This window comes from Eulemur rufifrons, chromosome 15, assembly GCF_041146395.1.
Source record: "Eulemur rufifrons isolate Redbay chromosome 15, OSU_ERuf_1, whole genome shotgun sequence".
Taxonomy (NCBI): Eukaryota; Metazoa; Chordata; class Mammalia; order Primates; family Lemuridae; genus Eulemur; species Eulemur rufifrons.
The window spans coordinates 15,982,501-16,004,675 of NC_090997.1; the positions used below are offsets into that span (position 1 = coordinate 15,982,501).

General features: G+C 36.1%; 1 protein-coding gene across 2 annotated transcripts in view; it reads left to right on the top strand.

The window, feature by feature from the left end:
• The window catches only part of CD2AP (CD2 associated protein), a 122,892-nt gene that overhangs the window by 16,249 nt on the left and 84,468 nt on the right, over positions 1 to 22,175 (top strand). For both annotated transcript variants that reach the window (XM_069487576.1, XM_069487577.1), the window contains exon 2: positions 13,191 to 13,351. In XM_069487576.1, the coding sequence (XP_069343677.1) occupies positions 13,191 to 13,351 (161 nt within the window). The remainder of the gene's footprint in view (positions 1 to 13,190; positions 13,352 to 22,175) is intronic.

The window sequence follows — 22,175 nt, forward strand, 5'->3', positions numbered from 1 at the left end:
TTTAGTTGTCCAGGTAATTTCTTTCTATTTTTAGTATAGACGGAGTCTTACTCTTGCTCAGGCTGGTCTCAAACCCCTGTGCTCAAAGGAACCTCCCGCCTTGGCCTCTCAGAGTGCTAGGATTACAGGCGCGAGCCACGGTGCCCGGCCAACAATATTGTTATTGCTGTATGAATATACCCATTTTTTGTTTATTCATCTATTAGTGGACATTTAGGTTTTTTCTAGCTTTGGCAGTTAAGAGCTGCTATAAACATTTGTGTGTGAACTTAAGTATATATAGCTAGGATGAAGATTGCTGGGTTATATGGTAAGTGTATGTTTAACTTTATAAGAAACTGCCAAATTGTTTTCTTGAGTGGCTGTAGAGTTTTGTATTGCCACCAGCAATATATTGGACTTCCAATTGCTTCATATCATTGTATTTTTTATTTTAGTTATTGTAATAGATGTGTAGTGGCATCTCACTTTGTAGAATTGGCCTATTTTTTCTTTAAATATTTGGTAGAATTTGCCAGTGAAACCATCTGGGCTTGGAGATTTCTCTTTTCGGAGATTTTTAACTACAAATTCAATTTAAAAAATAGTTGTTCAGGTTATCTCAAACTCTACTGAACTACCAAACTTTGAAGTTTTTTGTGCATGTATTCTTGGTTTATGGTTTTTCCTTATCTTTTTAATGAATGAGAGGCCTGTAGTGATAATCCCTCTTTTCCTCTTTTATTCCTTTTTTTTTTTTTTTTTTTTTTTGAGACAGAGTCTCGCTCTGTTGCCTGGGCTAGAGTGCCATGGCTTCAGCCTAGCTCACAGCAACCTCAAACTCCTGGGCTCAAGCAATCCTCCTGCCTCACTCAGCCTCCCGAGTAGCTGGGACTACAGGCATGTGCCACTATGCCCGGCTAATTTTTTCTATATATTTTTAGTTGTCCAGCTAATTTCTTTCTATTTTTAGTAGAGACGGAGTCTCCTTCTTGCTCAGGCTGGTCTTGAACTCCTGACCTCGAACGATCCTCCCGCCTTGGCCTCTCAGAGTGCTAGGATTACAGGCATGAGCCACTGCGCCTGGCCTCCTCTTTTATTCCTAATGTTGGTAATTTGAGTCATTGTTGGTCTTCTTCTTCTTTTTTTTTTTTTAAACCTTGGTCATTCTTCCTAGAGATTTATCAATTTTACTGATGTTTTCAAATAACCATTTTTGGTTGTGTTGATTTTTTTTTTTTTCCTTTCTGTTTGCTCTGGTTTCAATTGAGCATTTTATGTGACTCCATTTTATGTCCTCTCTTAGCATTTCAATTATACTTAAATTTATTTTTTACTAGTTGCCCTAGAGTTTGCATATACTTTATAATTAATCTTAAATTCACCTTTAAATAACACTGCAACACTTTTTGTGTAGTGCAGTTACCATAGAGTATTCCTAATTCCTCCTGTCCTTTATGATATTCATTCATTTTACTTATCTATGTGTAACAACTGCCCAACACATTGGTACTATTATTACTTTAAACATTTATCTTTTAGATCAATTATTAATAAGAATAAAAAATATTCCATTTTACCTTCATTCATTCTTTCTATGCTCTTCCTTTTTTTATGTAGATTTGAGTTTCTGGCCTTATGTAAATAGCTTTCCTTCTCCTGAAGTCCTTTAACATTTCTTTCATGGCAGGTCTGCTGGCAATGAATTCTTGTTTTTGTTTGAGGAAATCTTTATTTTTAGTTTCTCTTTCCCTTTTGAAGAATAATTTTGCTGGATATAGGATTCTAGGTTGTTTTTTTCTTTCCTTCGATGCTCTTAAAATTTTTTTCTGGAGAAAAGGTCTCACTCTGCTTCCCAGGCTAGACTGCAGGGGTATCTTAGCTCAGTACAACCTCGAACTCTTGGGCTCAAGTGATCCTCCTGCCATGGGCTCCCAAAGTGCTAGGATTACAGCTGTGAGCCACTGAGCTGGCCTCTTTCAATGCTTTACCTAGTTTATTTCATCCTTCCTTGCTTGGTTTCTGATGAGAAGCCTGCTATAATTCTTATCCTTGTTCCTCTACAGTTAAAGTATTATTTTCTGATGAGTTCTTTGAAGATTTTCTCTTTGTATTTGGTTTTCTCCAGTTTTAATATGATATGCCTAGGTGTAGATTTTTTTTTACTTTTATCCTAATATTTGTTTTAATTTCCTGGATGTGTGGTTTGGCGCGTATGTTATTAATTTTTGAAAAATTTCAGCCATTATTATTTTGTGTGATTTTTCTGCTCTGTTCCCCCTTCTTCCTCTTCTGGAATTCCAATTATATGTGTATTATACCTCTCCAGAATTATTCTGTGGTTCTTGGATGTTCTTTCCGGTTTTTTTTTTTTTTTGATTTATTTTTTATTCTTTTTGTGTTTCACTTTGGGAAGTTTGTAGTGACCTGTCTTCAGGATTACACAGTCTGCCTTTGGTTGTGTATAGTCTACTGATTAGCCCATCAATGGCATCCATTATTTCTGTTATAGTGTTTTTGACTCTTTTTTTTTGATTCTTTTGAATAGTTTCTATGTGCCTATCACTGTGGTCCCCAACCCCGGGCCATGCACTGATACTGGTCTGAGGCCAGTTAGGGACTGGGTTGCAGAGCTCTGCTGCCCTGCCACCCCATCCATCTGTGGAGAAATTGTCTTCCATGAAACTTAGGAAGGGTGGGGTGGGGCACACAGCAGGAGGTGAGTGGAGGGTGAGTGGAGGGTGAGGGAGCAAAGCTTCATCTGTATTTACAGACCTTACTCATGAAACCAATACCTGGTGCCAGAAAGGTTGGAGACCACTGGCTTACCGTACCCATCTTTTCTTGCATGTTGTCTATATTCTGTATTATCATATTTTAATTTTCCTGTCTGATAATTTCAAAAAATGTGTTATATCTGAATCTGGTTCAGATGCTTACTATGTCTCTTTAGACTTCATTTTTCTTGCCTTTTTAGCATGACTTGTAATTTTTTGAAAGCTGGACTTGGTGTATTAGGTAATAGGAACTGAGATAATTAAGTCTTTAGTATGAGGTTTTATATTTATTTGGCTAGGAGTTGGATTGTTTTTAATGGTTTCTCTACCTGTAGTGCTGGAGGCTTCAAATTCCTCTAGTATCTTTGTTTTTGTCTCTCCTGCTGTCTTTGGGTTCCTCTAAAGAACTTTTTCTTGGGTAGACTCTGTATCTTCCATCTCTTTCAGCTGTAATCCACTGCTGTTGTACTGGAGCCCCATTAGTGTAATGGTAAAATGTGAAGGAGGGGAAGTATCCTATAATCTAATAATTAAATCTCAGTCTTTTAGTGGGTCTGTGGTCTTCACACGTCCCCCGACCCTCAAGACAAGAGGGCACTGGAATTAGAAATACAAAATGCACATTTCGATGTGGAATAAATCCCTGGTGGTTTTTTCCATGGAGAGTAGGCCTTTGTAATGTAGAATACTTTGGTTGTATTTCACAATAGTTACTTTTCTTCTTTGCTAGATCCACTGGGGGATCTTTCTTGGTTTTTCACTGTAAGAATCTGGTGGAGTTCCTGTAGGTAAAATGCACAGAAATGTGGGGACTTCCCTAAGACTGCAGTCCACAGGAGTTTCCCACTTCCATGCTATTCCACAGTCAGTCTCCAGCAATTCATTGAAATTACCATTTAAGTGTTTGTCCTGGGATTGCATTTTTGTCTCCAAAAAAGATGTCTCAGTCCTAACCCTTGGTACCTATGCATGTGACATTCATTTGAAATACATTCTTTTCATATGTTATTAAGGATTTTGAAATGAGATTGTCTTGGATGTTGGGTTGGCCATAAATTCAATGACTGTTGTTCTTCTAAGAGTAAGGAGAGAGAGATTTGAGATGGAGACATGGGGGAAGGCCATGTGAAGACACAGAGGTTGGAGTTATGCAAGCAAAGGAATGCCTAAGATTGTTGGCTGCCACCAGAAGCCAGGATAGAGGTGTGGAAGGATTCTTCGTCAGTCTCCAGAAAGAACCAATCCTACTGGTACCTTGATTTTGTACCCTGGTCTCTAGAACTGTAACTGGAAGAGAATAAATTTCTCTTGTTTTAAGCCACCCACTTTGTGGTGATTTGTTAAAACAGCCTTAGGAAACTGATAACAGTGTTCCTATCAGTTTATGGCTTGAGCAATTTTTACACTAGGTAAAGAGATCTTGGTTGTGACTCCCTGGATTTGCCTGTTTTTTCCGTATTTTGAGGTAGTGGTTTACTCTGTGTCCTTGATTTTCTGATGGATCCAAGGAAAGTGATTACATTTCAGTTTGTTTAGCTTTTTTCCTCTTGTAAGGGTGGGAATGACAGCTTTCATGGTTTTTACATTTTGGAGCTGAAGCTTCAAGTCGAATATTTTTTTAATCTGTTCATTCTTTCTTACCAAAGTATTTGACATTTTTATGCTTCGTCTATTATTTTAGTGATTACTACATGCATTCTTATGAAAATCTAGTGTTAATAGGTAACTTTATTCTCCTTCTATACCTTCATTCATCAGTTCTTGTTTTTGGTTATTGTCTTTCTCAGTTCTAAAATACCTATGTGGTTCTTTTCAGGTTTGCTGTTTTACCGTCTACCATTTTCAGCTTTGTATCCATTTTTCAAGGTGAACTTTTATATCTGTGAAAGTCGTAAATGTTACTGTTTTAATGTCGTATTCAGTGAGTCTAATATCTGGAGTTCCTTGGAATGTTTCTGTTGTTTCTTATTTCACTAGGTACTTATTTATGGCGTTTTGTCACTTCACATCCCTGGTTATCTTTGCTTGTCTCTGGATGTTGTAAATTAAAAAATAATTCTTGACACAATTTAAAGGCTAGGGTATTTTTTCCCAGAGAGGATTTTGGTTATTTCTCTTTTGTCTTGGACCACTTATTTCTACATTTAAGGCTTGAGGTTTCCTGAGTCATCTAACATTAAACGAGATTATTGTGTTTGGGTGTATTTATTTAGGGTCCTGTCCCAACTGCATATGGTTTCTTAGAGGTACCACCCTTGATAGCCCCTGGACTCTGCTTTTATATCCGAGAATGGCAAAGCTGCTGAAGTGCAGCTTGGCCTCTCAGTCACATCTTTAGGATTGGCAGATACCTCCCAGGGTCAAAAGTCATACCAGTATTGTGCTTACCTCTCTGGATTCCAGTCCTCACCTGGACCTCACCTGGTAATACAGCCATACATCACTAAACAATGGGGATACTTTCTGAGAAATGTGTTGTTAGGTGATTTTGTTCTTGTGTGAACATCATAGAGCACACTTACACAAACCTAGATGGCACATGTACAGCCTGTTGTTCTACTGAATACTGTAACCAATTGTAACATAATGCTAAGTACTTGTGTATCTAAACATAGAAAAGGTACAGTAAAAAAAAATGGTATTATAATCTTACTGGATCATCATCTGTATGCATCTGTTGTTGACTAAAACATTGTTATGTGGCACATGACTGTGTTACTGTATTTTTAGTTTTTAGATTCTTTTAAGAAGGTGATTTTCATATTTCATGTAGGTTTTTAAATTGCTTTTCCTGGGAGGGTTGGTCCAGATTATCTAGTATTCTGTTACTTCATGTCCTTTGATGGCTTGTTTTTGAATCTTTTTATCCCTGCAGATGATAGAAATGCTGAAATGTGATATCTGATTAATTTGGGTGCTTTCTTTAAAACTAAACTGATAAGTAGCCAAAGTAATTAAGTTAAATTTCACTTTCTTTGTCAGTGGTAATCACAATTGAAGTGAAAGATAGGCAGTCCACAACCAAAGGGACTTAAATCATTGGCTTGATAAAAGAGTAGGTCAATAGAGAGCCATTAGTGATAGACAAGGGTCTGTATACTTTTGGAGTGTTTTTATACCATATATACTCATGGAGTATTTTTCAGGATGTACACATTCTTGGGTTTTTTTCAAATGTTTTAATTAGTCAACATTTATTTCTTCACTTTAAGCAAATAATACAAACTCCTTTCTTTATCTAATCAGTTAAACACAATCATTTGAAATAGTGGAAAGGTTTTATTTAATTTGCACTGGTATTTACCAGTTTTCAATTAAAGAATGAGTTTCCAAAATATGGAAATGCTAATTCTTGAAATGATGGCCTGCATGCTAGTTGTATAGCAAATTGTTGAATTAAATAGTATTTTATATAAACAGTTTTAACTTTTCAGTAAATATAGTTGTTACATATTGTTTGGCGAGTATCAGTTTTTAGTAACTTATTTTTACCCAATATGTTTATTGTATAAAAGTGGTAAGGTAGGGGTTACAGTTTACAAGAGTGCCCTTCACTTATGACACCAACTGCAGAGTTTGGGACTTCCCAAAACTGCCCTCACATCAGATAATTTGCTAGAATGACTCATAGAAGTCACTGAAAGCTGTTATACTCCTGGTTACAGTTCATTAAAGTGGGCTGAGTCTGATGGTTCACACCTATAATCCCAGAATTTTGGGAGGCTGAGGTGGGAGGATTGCTTGAGGCCAGAAGTTTGAGACTAACCTGGATAACATAGTGAGACCTCGTCTCTACAAAAATAAACAAAAAGTTTGTTAATGTGAAAGGATGCAAATTAAAATTAGTCAAGGGAAGAGAAACATGGGGTAGAGTCTAGGAGGGTTCCAAACATAAGAGCTTCCAGTTGTCCTCTCCCTGTGGTGTCATGATGACACCACACAGAGTATTGTCAACCAGGAAAGCTCACTTGAGCCTTGATGTCCAGAGGATTTGTTGAGGAGATAATGGTTGATTTCCAATGTGGCTGACCTTTAGTTGCTAGCACCTCTGGAGGTAGAGTGAATACTGGGTGGCTCAAAGCTCCCAACATAATCTCATTGTTAGATTCTTTGGTGTGGTCTCCAGGTAAACAAAGGTCCTCAAGGAACCACTAAGGCCCTAGGAAAACAAGGACACTCTTCCTAGAGATCACCTCCCAGGAGATGAGGGCAGAGTCTAGACCGCTTTTGGGTAAGGTTAATTTTTTACTACACATGAAATAAAATGGAGATAATAAACAGCATCTCAGATCCCTTCAGGCAGGCATAATCTCTGTTAGCATTTTGAATGTAGCTCTGTAGACATTTTTCTACTCTGACTTTTATTTCTTTTCATAAAAGTATGTTACTATACATGTGTTTTATTACCTTTTTTATTTAACATTATTATAAACCTAATTATGGATAGGTTTCAGAGAGCAAAAATTTAACCTATTTACCATTTGATATTTTCAGTAAGGAAAATAAAACAGATTTTCTTTGACTCAATGAACTTCTTAATTATAATACATGCAGTCATGTGTCATAAACATTTTTGCTGTAATATTGAACAAGCCACTTTAATACTTGTTACTTTTTAAAAATCTTATCAAAGTAATACCTGTATATGATATATACAAATACAAAAAAATATTAAGTGACTTGTAATGAAAAACAGTATTTCCTTGCGTCATTATTCTCTGCTTCTATTCTCATTCACCAGAGGGAAACCACTTTGAACTATCGAGATCTTTCCTGTCTTATTTTTATTTTTTGGTGTTCATATTTCTAAATAATTAATTTTTACTGCTGATTTTGATTTGATACTTCAATTTTTTAACTTGATATGACAGGTAAAGGTTTAACTTGCTTACGTGTAATCTCATATCTTTTCTTCCTTTATCCAAACATAGTTTTATTTTTCTATTGGGTAAAGTAAGAGTACATACGTAATACCTTTATTCTGTTTCTAGCAACTAATATAGCATTTGTGGACTTAGTGCTTTGTATGATGAAGATATTAGTACCTCTCCTCTTCCTGTTACCAAATCCTCTCTCCCAATTCTTTTTAAGGATTATTATCCTTTGTAATATTAAGGCTGTTAACATTTAGATTTTGTTCTGCAACCATAATTTAGTCCTTTTGTTTTAATATAAATGATTTGTCAAAGTTAAAATAGTTTCTACATTATTATGACCAGTAGATATTTTTTACTGTGAAGCTAAGTAGTGTATATGATGATTATATTTTTTAACATTGTACAGCTCTATGCCTGTCCATGCGTTTCTAATCATCTTTAGTTTTTCTCTCATTATTTGGCTTTGTTGTCTCTTTGAGTTCTAGGTTTGTAAGCATAGTATAAAATATCACAGTCTGTATGCCACTCTGCTTTGCCCCCAGATGCATCTTGGAACTTTTTGTCTCCTGTTTAGTCTGTTTATTCCTTAAATTTGTTACACAATTGCAATCTTAGCACTTATTTTCTTACTCTCCAGGATTGGCGCCACTATTTCTTGGATTTCTTGTCTTCCTGTGTTTGGGTTCGTATTTTTATTTTGCTGGGTAACATCATGTAATTTCATATGTGGGAGTTAATTTTTTTTTGTACATACTATGCTTCCCTGCTGATTTCGCAGAGCATGAAGTTAATTTTCCTTCAGTACTTCAGTGACCTTTTATTTTTTTCTTTTAGAATCTACTATTCCTAATGAGAAGTCTTCTAGTATGATTCACATTCTTCTATAGATAAATTTTTTATTTCTTCCCAGAGAGCTTTCTAGGATCTGTTTTTGTGAAATTTCATCTAGATGTGAATACTTATTTGTTCATTGTATTGGACCATCACAGACTTCTTTCCATTTGAAGATTTGTTTCATTTAGTGTTGGATTATTTTCTTTCTTTCTTTTTTTTTTTTTTTTTGAGACAGAGTCTCACTTTGTTGCCCAGGCTAGAGTGAGTGCTGTGGCATCACCCCAGCTCACAGCAACCTCGCACTCCTGGGCTCAAGTGATCCTCCTGCCTCAGCCTCCCAAGTTGCTGGGACTACAGGCATGCGCCACCATGCCTGGCTAATGTTTTCTATATGTTTTTAGTTGTCCAGCTAATTTCTTTCTATTTTTAGTAGAGATGGAGTCTCCCTCTTGCTCAGGCTATTCTCGAACTCCTGACCGCGAGCCATCCTCCCGTCTCAGCCTCCCAGGATTATTTTCTTGTATTATTTCATTAGTCTCCATTTTCTTTTCTCCTTGAATTCCTGTTAATTGGATGTTGGCTTGATTATGTCTTTGCTTTTAATTTTGTTTGTTTCTTTTTTTTATCTGTTTTGGAAACTTGTTGGATTTATCTCCATCTCTTCAAAAAATTAATAAGGTATTTTGGAAGACATAAATTTTCAAAGATTTTTCATTTCTTTTTTCATAGCATTCTATTATGAATTTTATCACATCTCTCTCGAGGATATAAATTTGATCATGTGTTTTTAACTTTTTTATTTTGAAATAATTACTAAGTTGTAGAAATGTTTGATATACAGTACACAGAGTTTTTTCCTGACCAGTATCTTTCACCTAAATATTTTATTTAAAAAATTTTTATTTCAGCATATTACGGGGGTACAAATATTTAGGTTACATATATTGTCTTTGCCCCACTCAAGTCAGAGCTTCAAGTGTGTCCATCCCCCAGATGGTGTGCACCGTACCCATTAGATGGGAGGGATGACAAGGGGATGGGATGAAGGAGATCCCATCTGCCCGACACCCGATCGATGTTATTACTGTATGTGCACTTAAGTGTCGATCAGCTAATACTAATTTGATGGTGAGTACATGTGGTGCTTGTTTTTCCATTCTTGTGATACATCACTTAGTAGAATGGGCTCCAGCTCTGTCCAGGATAATACAAGATGTGCTATGTCACCATTGTTTTTTGTGGCTGAGTAGAACTCCATGATACACATATACCACATTTTATTAATCCACTTATGCATTGATGGGCACTTGGGTTGTTTCCACATCTTTGCAATGGTGCTGCTATAAACATTCTAGTGCAGATGTCCTTTTTATAAGAATGTCTTTTGTTCCTTTGGGTAGATGCCCAGTAATGGAATTGCTGGATCCAGTGGTAGTTCTAGTTGTAGCTATCTCTTTGAGGTATCTCCATATTACTTTCCACAGAGGTTGTACTAGTTTGCAGTCCCACCAGCTCTCCAAAGTATTTTAATATGTATTTTCGATAAACCAGAATGATCTTTCCAGAACATAATCATAGTATAGCCATAAAGTTTAAGAAATTAACATTGATTTATAATCTGTGGGGACTCACGGTTTCTTATTTTGTTCAGTGGGGTATATTTTATTAATTTCATTATTTTGATGCTCTAAGTGTTCTGGTTTGGCCGGTAGGAACTCTTTTGATATCAATTCTTAGGGTCTGGTATCACTTCATTCTTTCTGGCATAACTGGAATATAGCCCTGGAATTGGCCATATTCCCAAAGATTTCTGGTTCCATTTTAGTAGAAAGTGGTATTTATAAGCTCTCAGCATTAGGTTTGCTCATTGCCATTGAAATATTGCTGGTTTCAGGTCCACTCAGAACTAGAAAGAGAGAGTATGTGCGTTACAAGAATGAATATGTGTGTGTATCTGTATATACATTTGTATCTATATTTCTCTGTATTAAAAACCCAAAAGTTCATGTGTATATTATTATACCACTTCTCATTACAATTCAATATCACAGAATTGAGTCTAGCCTTTTCCTTTTTTAGTTTTGTAACTCCCTTCTCTGACATAGAGAAACTTGGCTCCCATTATCCTTAATGTATTTACTAATTTGACCAGTCCTCCTCAGTGTAACAAATCTTTCATCTCTGCTTCACTCCCCACCCTAGCTCTGACACCCTCTTCTTCCGCTCTGACTCCCCATTCTAGGAGTACTTTTTCAGTTTATCATAGTCTTTCAAGATAAACTATTATCTTTTCTTATTTAAGAATATAAATATAAATAAATAGCTGACTGGGAATTCTGTTTATGTCAGTAAAACTTAGCATTTTATTTTGGAATTAGCAGGTTGGGGGCTGCCCCATTGGTTTGGGGGAATCTTTAAATTTCTCAGTAGTCATTTCTTTGAGAAACCAGCATTCATCCATAGTATCTATACTAGTTTTCCCAAACTATTTTTATTTATTTATTTATTTTTTGTAGATGAACCCTGCCTGGCTACCTAGCATTTTGTCTCCTTGAATTATTGTGGTTTATAATGGGTGTCAGTTCTTCCATATAGAGATTGAGTAATTTCGCTATTTTCAGCCCTGCATTTCATATGAGCCTACCTCTTCTGAATTTCTGGCTGTTCTGGAGGTTCTGAAGAACAGTTTGGTATCTCATGTATGGCTCTCTTAAGTTCTGTAGGGTGCTTCCTCCTGGCTTTATTAGCTATGCATCTGCTTTCAGAAATTTGTTAAAATTTCCTGCAGGCTCCCTTACCATGTTGAGATGTTTTCAGGTGCAAATAGAAATCCTGTCTAAAAAATGAAGAAAAAACTATTTCATGTAACAAGAAATCTGAAGATATTATAGTTCTGTGTTGGTTAATCTAGCAGTTTGATGAATCCAGCAAAGATCCAATTGTTTTCATCTTTATTCTCTTCCATCTTAATCATATCACCTGTTTTTTTGGTCCCAAATGGTTATAGTGGTTTTGGGCATCATATCCTCATTAAAGAACATCTAAAGTTTGCAGGAGGCCATTTCTTCCTTTCGTTTTATTTTTAAAGGTCAAATAAAACCTTTCCAGAATAAAGGTCAGAATTCATTCATCCCACGTCTGTTTGAAACCATTCACTCTGTGTGTGTAATTGTATGTGATTAGAATTACTAAAAATGGACTATCTCTAGACCTTTGCATTAGTTACCCCAGCATTTTGTAGTATAATGTCTTTGTAGTATAATTGTTGCTTAACAGATTCTTTAGTTTTAAGTTTCTTAATATGGTTTATGGTATTTTGTGAATTAGATTTTAGACATTTCTTTTCCCCCTATTTTTAGTTGACTATATTGTGAGTATGACTATCATGCTATGCATGCTATGAATTAACTATTTGAGTTGGGGAAATCATTAGAGTCTGTATTTAAACATGCTTTCCCAGATGACTTAATTGTACTTGGTATTTGAGAAGTACTGGTCTAGACCAGTCAAGATTTAACCCCCTGGGTCTGAGAGAAGCTTCACTTATAAGATGCAGGGTTTCAAAATACCTCAACAAAATCAAGGTTCTTTGAGAAAGAAAGGAGAGGAATGGGCAATGTAGGAATGGCTGTTGGTTTGACAGACGTCTGGCCATACTCCTATTTTTTGTGTTTTGGGGTTGTAGTTGGTGTGTTATTTTCTTTTTTATCATTCTTGCATGGCATGAGGAAGAAAAGATGAATGGAGATATGGCTAGTTTGCTGGCTTCAACAGGAAATCTGTTAATTGCTTTTTTTTTGACCCTTATAAAATATTAATCATGTGCATATATGGTGTCCTATAATCTAAAGTTCTATACTTAAAGAAGTTAAAATACTTATTAATCTTCATTTCAGAGTGTATTTGTTTTTTTGTTGTTCCATACAGATTGACACAAACTTAGCAGCTAAACAATATACATTTATTATCTCATAGTTTGTAGTGTTTAAGAGTCTGGGCATAGGTAGCTGGGTCCTCTGCAAGGCTGCATTAAACAGGTGTTCACCAGGGTTTGGTTCTCATCTGGGGCTCAACTGGGGAAGAATCTGTTTCCAAGCTCATGTGGTTGTTGGCATTATTCAGTTCCTTTCCAGTTGTTAGAGTAAGGGCCTCGCTTTCTTGTTGGCTGTCAGCCAGAGACCTCCCTCAGTTGCTTGTTTGTGACCCTCCACTGGCCGGCTTACAACCATAGGAGCTTGCATCTTCAGAGCCAGCAGTGGAGAGTCTCTTAGCAAGATGAGCGTTACAATTTTATGTAATCACATACAATCCTTGATCTTTGTCATATTTTATTGGTTAGAAGTCGGTCTCAAGTCATATCTATACTCTAGGAGAGGGAATTACACAAGGACATGAATACCAGGGGATGGTGGGGATCATGGGGCCACTTCAGGGCCTGTCTGCCACAAAGGGTATACATCTGATTATAAGAACATCTGATGGCATGAATTATGCATTGTATTTTTTTGAGACTCCCACTTAAAAGCTGTACTGTGCTCCATACTAAGGTATTCAAGAAATTTGCTAATGTAGCAAAATATTTGAAATTATTGAGACAAGCCTTGATGTCTTTGTAGTATAATTGTTGTTGCCAAACAGATTTCTTTAGTTTTAAGTTTCTTAATATGGTTTATGGCATTTTGTGAATTAGATTTTAAACATTTCCTTTTTTCTCCCTTTTTAGTTGACTATATTGTGGAATATGACTATGATGCTATACATGATGATGAATTAACTATTCGAGTTGGGGAAATCATCAGGAATGTGAAAAAACTACAGGAGGAGGGATGGCTAGAAGGAGAATTAAATGGAAGAAGAGGAATGTTCCCTGATAATTTTGTTAAGGTAAGTATTTTCAGTTAAACTTCTAGCTATTGCTTCTAGAATTTAATCTTTAATGAAATAGATAAATTTTAAAAATTAAAATGTTTTAGATAAATTTTTACTCTAGAATTTAAGAGAATAGAGTACAGGTATCTCTATAATGGGTGTCATTGTTGTTTTGTATCCTACTGGACAATATTGTGTGTGTGTGTGTGTATATATATATATATATATATATATGTGTTTGTATACATTTGTGTGTATACTACCTGTCTACCTATCTTATTAAAATAAATAATAGTTTGCATTTGGGTGGTGCTTTGTAATTTGTAAAGCAGTTTTGCTGTATATATTTTCATTTGAGCTTGTAGTATTCTTGTGAAGTAAGTTTGACAGGTAATAGATCCATTTAAAATATTTAAAATATGGTAACATTTAGACTGAGAAGTTAAATGATTTGTCCACTGTTGGGTAAGCTAATAAGACATAGAATCTGAATTGAAGTCTGAAAGTTGCCTTACAGGTCTTTTCATTGTTATTTTGTTGCTTTTCCAACAACAAAATGTATTAGATCATACTTTTTGAGTTTCAGCATTGTAGCAGTTATATGCCAAAGTAGCAATTAATCTTTAGTTACCACCAAACAATCCTTTTTTAGTTGATATTCTAGTCACCTCTGCCAGAAAATAATCTTCAAGATTCTTAAATCTATTGCAAGCTAATAAAATTCTTAGTAGTTTAGAGAAGAAAAAAAGTAAAGAATACCTATATAGTTATACATCACTTGTAATTGTCTTATTTTCTATGTATTAGTTTTCTTATATCCAGCCTCATCCCCTGACCTCATGAGATTATGAGTATGAATTCTTCTTGGAAGGCTAGATCATGTATTTCATTTGCTTTTCCAGATTGCACAGTATTTGTTAGCAGAATACCTACATAGCTTGGTTGCTTAGTTAATATTTGTTCCCTGAATAAATTTGTGTTATTTTAGTTGTGTTTTCACTCCCAAGTATGAACATATTTAGTTGTCTCTTGGTGTCCACGGTGGTTCCAGGAACCCCCGTGGATACCAACATTTGCAGATGCCCAGATCCCTTTTGTAAAATGGCCTAGTATTTGCCCATAACCTGTGCACATCCTCTTGTATACTTTAAATCATCTCTAGCTTACTTAGAATACCTAATTCAATGTAAATGCTATGTAAATAGTCATTATGCTATATTTTTAAAAATTTGTATTTTTTTTTTAATTGATTTTGTTTTTTCCCCGAGTATTTTTTTTTTTTTTTTTTTTTTTGAGACAGAGTCTCACTCTGTTGCCCAGGCTAGAGTGAGTGCCGTGGCGTCAGCCTAGCTCACAGCAACCTCAAACTCCTGAGCTCAAGCGATCCTCCTGTCTCAGCCTCCCGAGTAGCTGGGACTACAGGCATGCACCACCATGCCCGGCTAATTTTTTCTATATATATTTTTAGCTGTCCATATAATTTCTTTCTATTTTTAGTAGAGATGGGGTCTCGCTCTTGCTCAGGCTGGTCTCGAACTCCTGAGCTCAAACGATCCGCCCACCTCGGCCTCCCAGAGTGCTAGGATTACAGGCGTGAGCCACCGCGCCCGGCCACCCTGAGTAATTTTGATCTACAGTTGATGAATCTGCAGATGTGGAGCCTGCAGATATGAAGGGCCAACTATATTTTGATATGTTACAGGTATACCTCAGAGATACTGTGAGTTCAGTTTTGGACTACTGCAATAAAGCAAATATTCCAATAAAGCGAGTCACATGAATATTTTGGTTTCCTAGTGATATAAAAGTTATGTTCACACTATATGTAGTCTATTTAATGTGTAATAACATTATGCCAAAAAAAATAACATACATAATTAAAAAAACTTTATTGCTAAAAAATGCTAATGATCATCTGAGCCTTTAGCGGGCCTTTCGCCTTCTTTTTGCTGGTCGAGGATGTTGCTGCCATTTCGATGGCTACTGACTGATCAGGGTGGTGGTTGCTGAAGGTTAGAGTAGCTGTGGCAGTTACTTAAAGTAAGACAGCAGTGAAATTTGCCTCATCGATTGATTCTTCATCTAATGAAAGATTTCTCTGTATCATGTGATACTGTTTAATAGCATTTTACCCAGACTAGAACTTCTTTCAAAATTGGAGTCAATCTTCTCAAACCCTCCTCTTGCTTTGTCAACTAAGTTTATGGAATATTCAGAATCCTTTATTGTGATTTCAACAGTGTTCACAGCATCTCCACCGGGAGTAGATTTCATCTTAAGAAGCCACTGTCCTTGCTCATCTATAAGAAGCAACTCTTTATCTGTTTAAATTTTTATCATGACATTGTAGCAGTGCAGTGACATCTTTAGGTTCCACTTCTAACTCTAGTTCTGTTGCCATTTCCACCACATCTGCCGTTACTTCTTTCACTGAAGTCTTCAATACCCTCCCCGCTCCCCAAAGTCACCCATGGGGGTTGGGATCAACTTTATCCAAACTCCTGTTAATGTTGATATTGTGACTTCCTCCCATGAATCATGAATGTAGTTAATCGCATCTAGAATGATGAATCCTTTCTAGAAGATTTTCAACTTACTTTGCCCAGATCCATCAGAAGAATCACTGTCTGGGGCAACTTTATAGCCTTATGAAATATATTTCTTAAATAATAAGAATTGAAAGTCAAGTGACTCCTTGATCCGTGTGCTGCAGAATGGATATTGTATGGCATAAAAGCAACATTAATGTCTTTATATATCTCCATCCGAGCTCTTGGGTGACCAGATGCATTGTCAATGAGCAGTAATATTTTTGAAAGGAATCTTTTTTTCTGAACACTAGGTCTCAACAGTGGGCTTAAGGTATTCAGTAAATCCTGTGCTGCCATCCAGGCTTTGTTGTTCCATTTCTAGAGCACAGGCAGAGTAGATTTATTATAGTTCTTAAGGGCTTTAGGATTTGCAGAATGGTAAGTGTGAATTGGCTTCAGCTTAAAGTCACCAGCTGCATTAGACTTTATTAGAAGAATCAGCCTGTCCTTTGAACCTTTGAAACCAGACATTGACATCTTTCTAGCTGTAAAAGTCCTAGATAGTACCTTCTTCCAATAGAAGGCTGTTTTATCTACATTGAAAATCTGTTTAAGTGTAGCCACTTTCATCAATGATCTTAGCTAGATCTTCCAGGCTGATAACTTGTTGCAGCTTCTCCATCAACACTAGCTGCTTTACTTTGCACTTTAATATTATGGCGATGGCTTCTTAAACCTCATGAACTAATCTTGGCTAGCTTCAAACTTTTCTTTTGCTGCTTCTTCACCTCTCTCAGCCTTCATAGAATTGAAGAGAGTTAGGGCCTTACTCTGGAGTATGCTTTGGCTTAAGGGAATGTTATGGCTGGTTTGATCTATCCAGACCACTAAAACTTTCTCCCTATCAGCAGTGAGGCTGTTTTGCTTTCTTATTATTTGTGTATTCATTGGGGTAGCACTTTTAATTTCCTTCAAGAACTTTTCCTTGAGGCCTCTTTATTCTGAGGAAAATGGGAGACTTAGAACAGTGAAATGATCAGATTTGAATTTTTAAATCTAATTTACAGACAATAAAATGTACTCATGTAAATGTATTCTGTGAGTTTTAACAAAAGTATATGCCTTTACAGTTACCACAACGTGAGGATATTAGAACATTCATTATCTGTAAAAGCTTGTTCCATTGCAGTTGCCCCCTCCCAGCTCCAGGCAACCACTGATGTGCTTCTTGTCATTCTAGATTAGATTTGCCTTTACTAGAATTTCATATAATTAATGACACATTGTGTCTTTTTTTGTATTTGGCTTCCTTTGCTCAATTTGATTTAGAGATTCAGCCATGTTGAGTGTAGCACTGATTTATTCTTTTTTATTGCTAAGAAAGTATTGCATTGTATGGATATAGCACAGATTGTTTATTTTTTCTTTACCTGTTGATGGACATTTGAGTTGTTTTCAGTTTTTGGAAATCATGAGTGAAGCTGTCATAAACATATATATTTCTTTGTGTAAATATACCTTTTCATTTCTTACTAGTATCTTATTGTGGCTTTCATTGGTGTTTCCCCGATGACTAATAAGCATATTTTTTCATGTGTGAATTAGCCATTTGTATATTTCTTGTGAACTTCTATGTCTAGCTCTTTTGCCCATTTTTAAATTGGAGTTTCTTACTGAATTAAAGAGTTCTTTGTATATTTTGGATACAAATCCTTTTATAATATATATAAAATGAGACCTTTTTTCCTCCATTACAAAGATTAGCAGCAATTTTAGCACCATTTAAGAGATTCTTCTCAGTAAGCTCTGTTTAAAGCATACAGTTTTAATCCATCATAGGCTTTTCCATTTTATGTAGATATTGAGTCATTTCATTATGCCTGATAAGAACCTAAATCCCCCAGGTTTCCTATGTTGTGCTGTTTTTTTTTAGTAAGAGTGGTGCCAATACTGTGACATATCCTCTCTTGTATCCTGTCTCTTGCTGGGAACTCACTTATTTTATTCTTATCTATTTGCGATTCATTTATTTGTTCAAATATTTACAGAAGTTCCTTGTGCAAGGACTTTCGTTTTAGGTGCTAGGGACGTAACTATGAATAACACAGATAAGTTTACTTTTTTATTAGCTTATTTTCTAATGAAGAGGTGACAGACAAACATGTAAAATAATAAATGAATAAGATAAAGATAACTTTTAATATCTATAAGCCCTTTGAAAGAAAAGTGGTGGGGGATTGGAAAATGGCATTGGTACTTTGAGTGATTTGGGATAACATCTCTGATGAGATTTGGCCAGTAAAACACAGAAGACTGCAGAGGAGATAAGGAATAAATTTCCCTTGAGAAGGATTTCTGAAAATTTGAAGTAGATGGCTTCATGTGATGATTTGGGTTACCAACTACTATATGTGTTAATACTAGAGCTACTTCAGGGAGAAGGCAGCATGGCTTTGTGAAAGGAGCAGGGCCTTTGGAATCAGGATGTGTAGACCTTTGCTTGACTTCTGACCACCTTTCCCCATCAATACCCACACAAATACCTATTGTGTATTCTTCCCGAAGGTGCTTCACTCTATAGTGTGTTTTTCTTCCTGTGTCAAAGTAGGAAATACCACCTGTTAGGGTTGTTGGTAGGAATTAGATTTTATGTGTTTGTATATATGTCTTGTATGTAGATATATGGTATAATTTATTATTTCATCCTGTTATTTTCTTGCTCAAGAACTACCCATCCATATTTGAAAAGGGAAGTTGTAGAAGAAAATCACCTAAATTATTTATTTAGTCAATAATTTTTTTGAATGCCTATAATGTGCCAGGTATTGTTAAATCAAATGTTGGTAGTGATAAAATAGAATAAGGCAGAACTTTTCTAATTGCCCTTTAAAAAAGTTAGTAGTTTTCAAGAAAGGAGAAAAACATGGAGGAAAATAATTAAAATGAGAAAATGTCAGACAGGCAGTTAGCTGGATTAGTCTATTTGCCTAAACCAGCAAGCAGATCAAGTGGGATGAGTGGATGAGAAGCTAGACAAAAAAAAAAGGACATAAAAAAGCTTTTAGAGTGTTAGGAATTTTGTAAATTCTAACTTCTTAGGGCAAAACTAATTTTGATAGGTCTTCTCTGTGGAATTAAAGTCTTATGTTTAGAAAAATAATGTGGTTGAAATGATTTTTTTGTTGAGTCTCTTGGAATGGAAAAGGTGGTTGAAGATGAAGGTACTAAAATGACTGTGGAAAGTTGCTTTTAGTTACTGAGAAGGGAGAGAAAACAGATATCTATGGGGACTCTTTATTAAAAGCTGAGAATTTGTATTTAAATCCTAGTAGAAGTACTAGTGGTAAAAATATTTTTAAAAATCAAAATACTGGTTGAGGACCTTGGGTCTAAATATAAACTTTGTTTTCTTTCTTTTTTTTTTTTTTGAGACAGAGTCTCACTCTGTTGCCCAGGCTAGAGTGAGTGCCGTGGCGTCAGCCTAGCTCACAGCAACCTCAAACTCCTGAGCTCAAGCGATCCTCCTGTCTCAGCCTCCCGAGTAGCTGGGACTACAGGCATGCACCACCATGCCCGGCTAATTTTTTTTCTATATATATTTTTAGCTGTCCATATAATTTCTTTCTATTTTTAGTAGAGATGGGGTCTCGCTCTTGCTCAGGCTGGTCTCGAACTCCTGAGCTCAAACGATCCGCCCACCTCGGCCTCCCAGAGTGCTAGGATTACAGGCGTGAGCCACCGCGCCTGGCTAAACTTTGTTTTCTTAAAGAGGGAACCTATGCTGAAAAAAGTAAAGTGAATTACTTCAAAGTCCAGTGCCCTACTTGCTCTCTGTTGACAGTTGGTGCAGGGGCTCCCCGTTAGGTCTCCACTGATACCCTGCTGGCTGGAGGGGCAGATGTGCCTCATTATGGTGCCCATATGGCCTCTACTGACAGCAGGGGGCAGGAGGGTATGGTTTGTTCCTACCTGGTGTGGAGGAAAGTCCTGGCTATACACTTGGCTTTCTCTGTCACCACCTTAGGGGAGGAATATGTGGATATGGTGGTGGTTGAAGTGTCATTACATACAGCCTGGTGAGGATAGATGTCTAGGTTTCTTACTTGGTCATTGCTAACATGCATAGGGATGGGGCTACAGTTTTTTTTTCCTGTGGTATTTGATTGCAGTAGAATGGTTAATGTCTAAGCTTTTTGTCTTGGTAGGCTGCCTGTTTTCCTGGTCCTTTAGCTAGGGCTAGCAATAGCAGTCTTGTCTTGGAGTTTTTATCTCTCTATTCCCATTGGCATTTCCAGGTTGTGGGGGCTTCTCCAGTACCTAATCTGAGATACAGATGAAAAGCAGTGAACTCATCTGCCATGTTATTCTTCACATTCTGAGGAACCCCTCTGCCTGGCTGGTCTACCTTCTTTTCTCTACCTTTCAGAACTTTTTTGTTTATTTATTTTTTAATATGTAAGGTCCAAGCCAGGCGTGATGACTCACCCCTGTAATCCTAGCACTCTGGGAGGCTGAGATGGGAGAATCGCTTGAGCTCAGGAGTTCAAGACCAGCCTGAGCAAGAGTGAGACCCCATCTCTACTAAAAATAGAAAAATAAGCCAGGTATGGTGGCATGGGTCTGTAGTCCAGCTACTCAGGAGGCTGAGGCAGGAAGATTGTTTGAGCCCAGGAGTTAGAGGTTGCATGGTGAGCTAGGATGACACCACTGTACTCTAGCCTGGACAACAAAGTGAGACTCTGTCTCCAAAAAAAAAAAAAAAAAGTAAGGTCCAGAGTTTTTAATTGTACTTAGTAGGAGGAATAGGGAAAAATATACTCCATCTTTCTGTAAGAGAAAAATCTAGATGGTGGTGTATTTTAACAGAAAATGTAATGCACATCTTAAACAGTTGCTTATCTTGCTTGTAAATAAGGTTTATCCAGTCTAAACACTCACAATTATAAAACAGTTTATTCTTTTAGAAATGGTGTAGGAATAGCTGTTTTTCTTAAGCTGCTGTTTTAAAGCCAATGTTCAGAAAAATGTAATATTAGTTACCACTTTTTTTTTTTTTTTAAAGAGACAGGATCTCACTGTTTCCCAGGCTGGTATGCAGTGATGCCATCATAGCTCACTGCATGCTCAAAGTCCTGGCCTCAAGCAATCTTCCCAAAGAGGTTGAGCCATGGCCTGTAATATTAGTCACCATTAACAGAAGAATAGATATGCATTCAGTAAAAAGGCGTAATAAGCATAGTTGATACCCTTTATTTTTTTTTTTAAGTTATGACTTGCTTCTGAAGGTTAAGATAACACATGAGGTTTAAGATTACCTATAAGTGCAATTGACTAGTTGAATGCATTTAATAAATGTTGGTGGACTCTGTTCACCGATGAGTTTCATGTAAAAGGGTACAGAGTCTGATCACTTGAGATTGAGGAGGAGAAGGGAAGGAGCAATACTGTAGAAGGTGCATTTGGTAGTTAATTTTATTAATAAAAGTGTTGAAACACAGAGCGTGGAGAAATATCAGTGAAATGATAATCAAAAAAGAAACTTAACAAAATATTTTTTTTTGTTGTACCTAAAGAGTATTAACAGGATAGTATTTGTGGATAGGGGAATTCAATCTGTGAACAGCAAAGCAGCTTTCTTGTGACTTTTGTGGTAATCCTGGAGGTGGTGCAGCTGCTTATACAACCTGTTATTATTATAATGTTTTTACTTTGGCACTTTAAAAAATAGACGGATATATTCATAGAAGATGTCTGAGGAGCTGGTAAGTGAATTGCTGTTACTTATATTTTTAAATTTAAAATGAAGTTTTGATCCCTTTTGATTTGATAAAGTGTTTCAGCCTTTTTGTTACAGTAAGGAGGAAGGAAACAAAAATTATTCACTAAGCTATTTTTAGGATGTTGACAAATGAATAAAAATCATCTAGATGTTTTTTCTTGGTTTTAACCTAAATTTCTAGCAAACTGCTTTTCTTCATTTAGAAAGATTTTTAAAAGAATTAGTTTTTGAAAGCTTATCTTTATTTAAAAATGTTTGTTTTTAGCTTATTTCTAGATTCCATGGGTTAAATACTTCAGTAGACATTAGATCTTTAAATGTATTTAAAGTCGTTTTTAAAGCTACTTTAAAGAAAAATTAAGTAGGAGTGTGGGGAATAAAAAGATGACCTGATGTATGTATATGGCTACCTTGGAATGATCTTGCTGATTTTTTTTTAATCTTATAACAACGTTCTTTTTCTAGAAGAATGCTGATTTTGAATCTGTTGGCATCCCACTGTTCCTTCCCATAAGAAGAAATATTATTT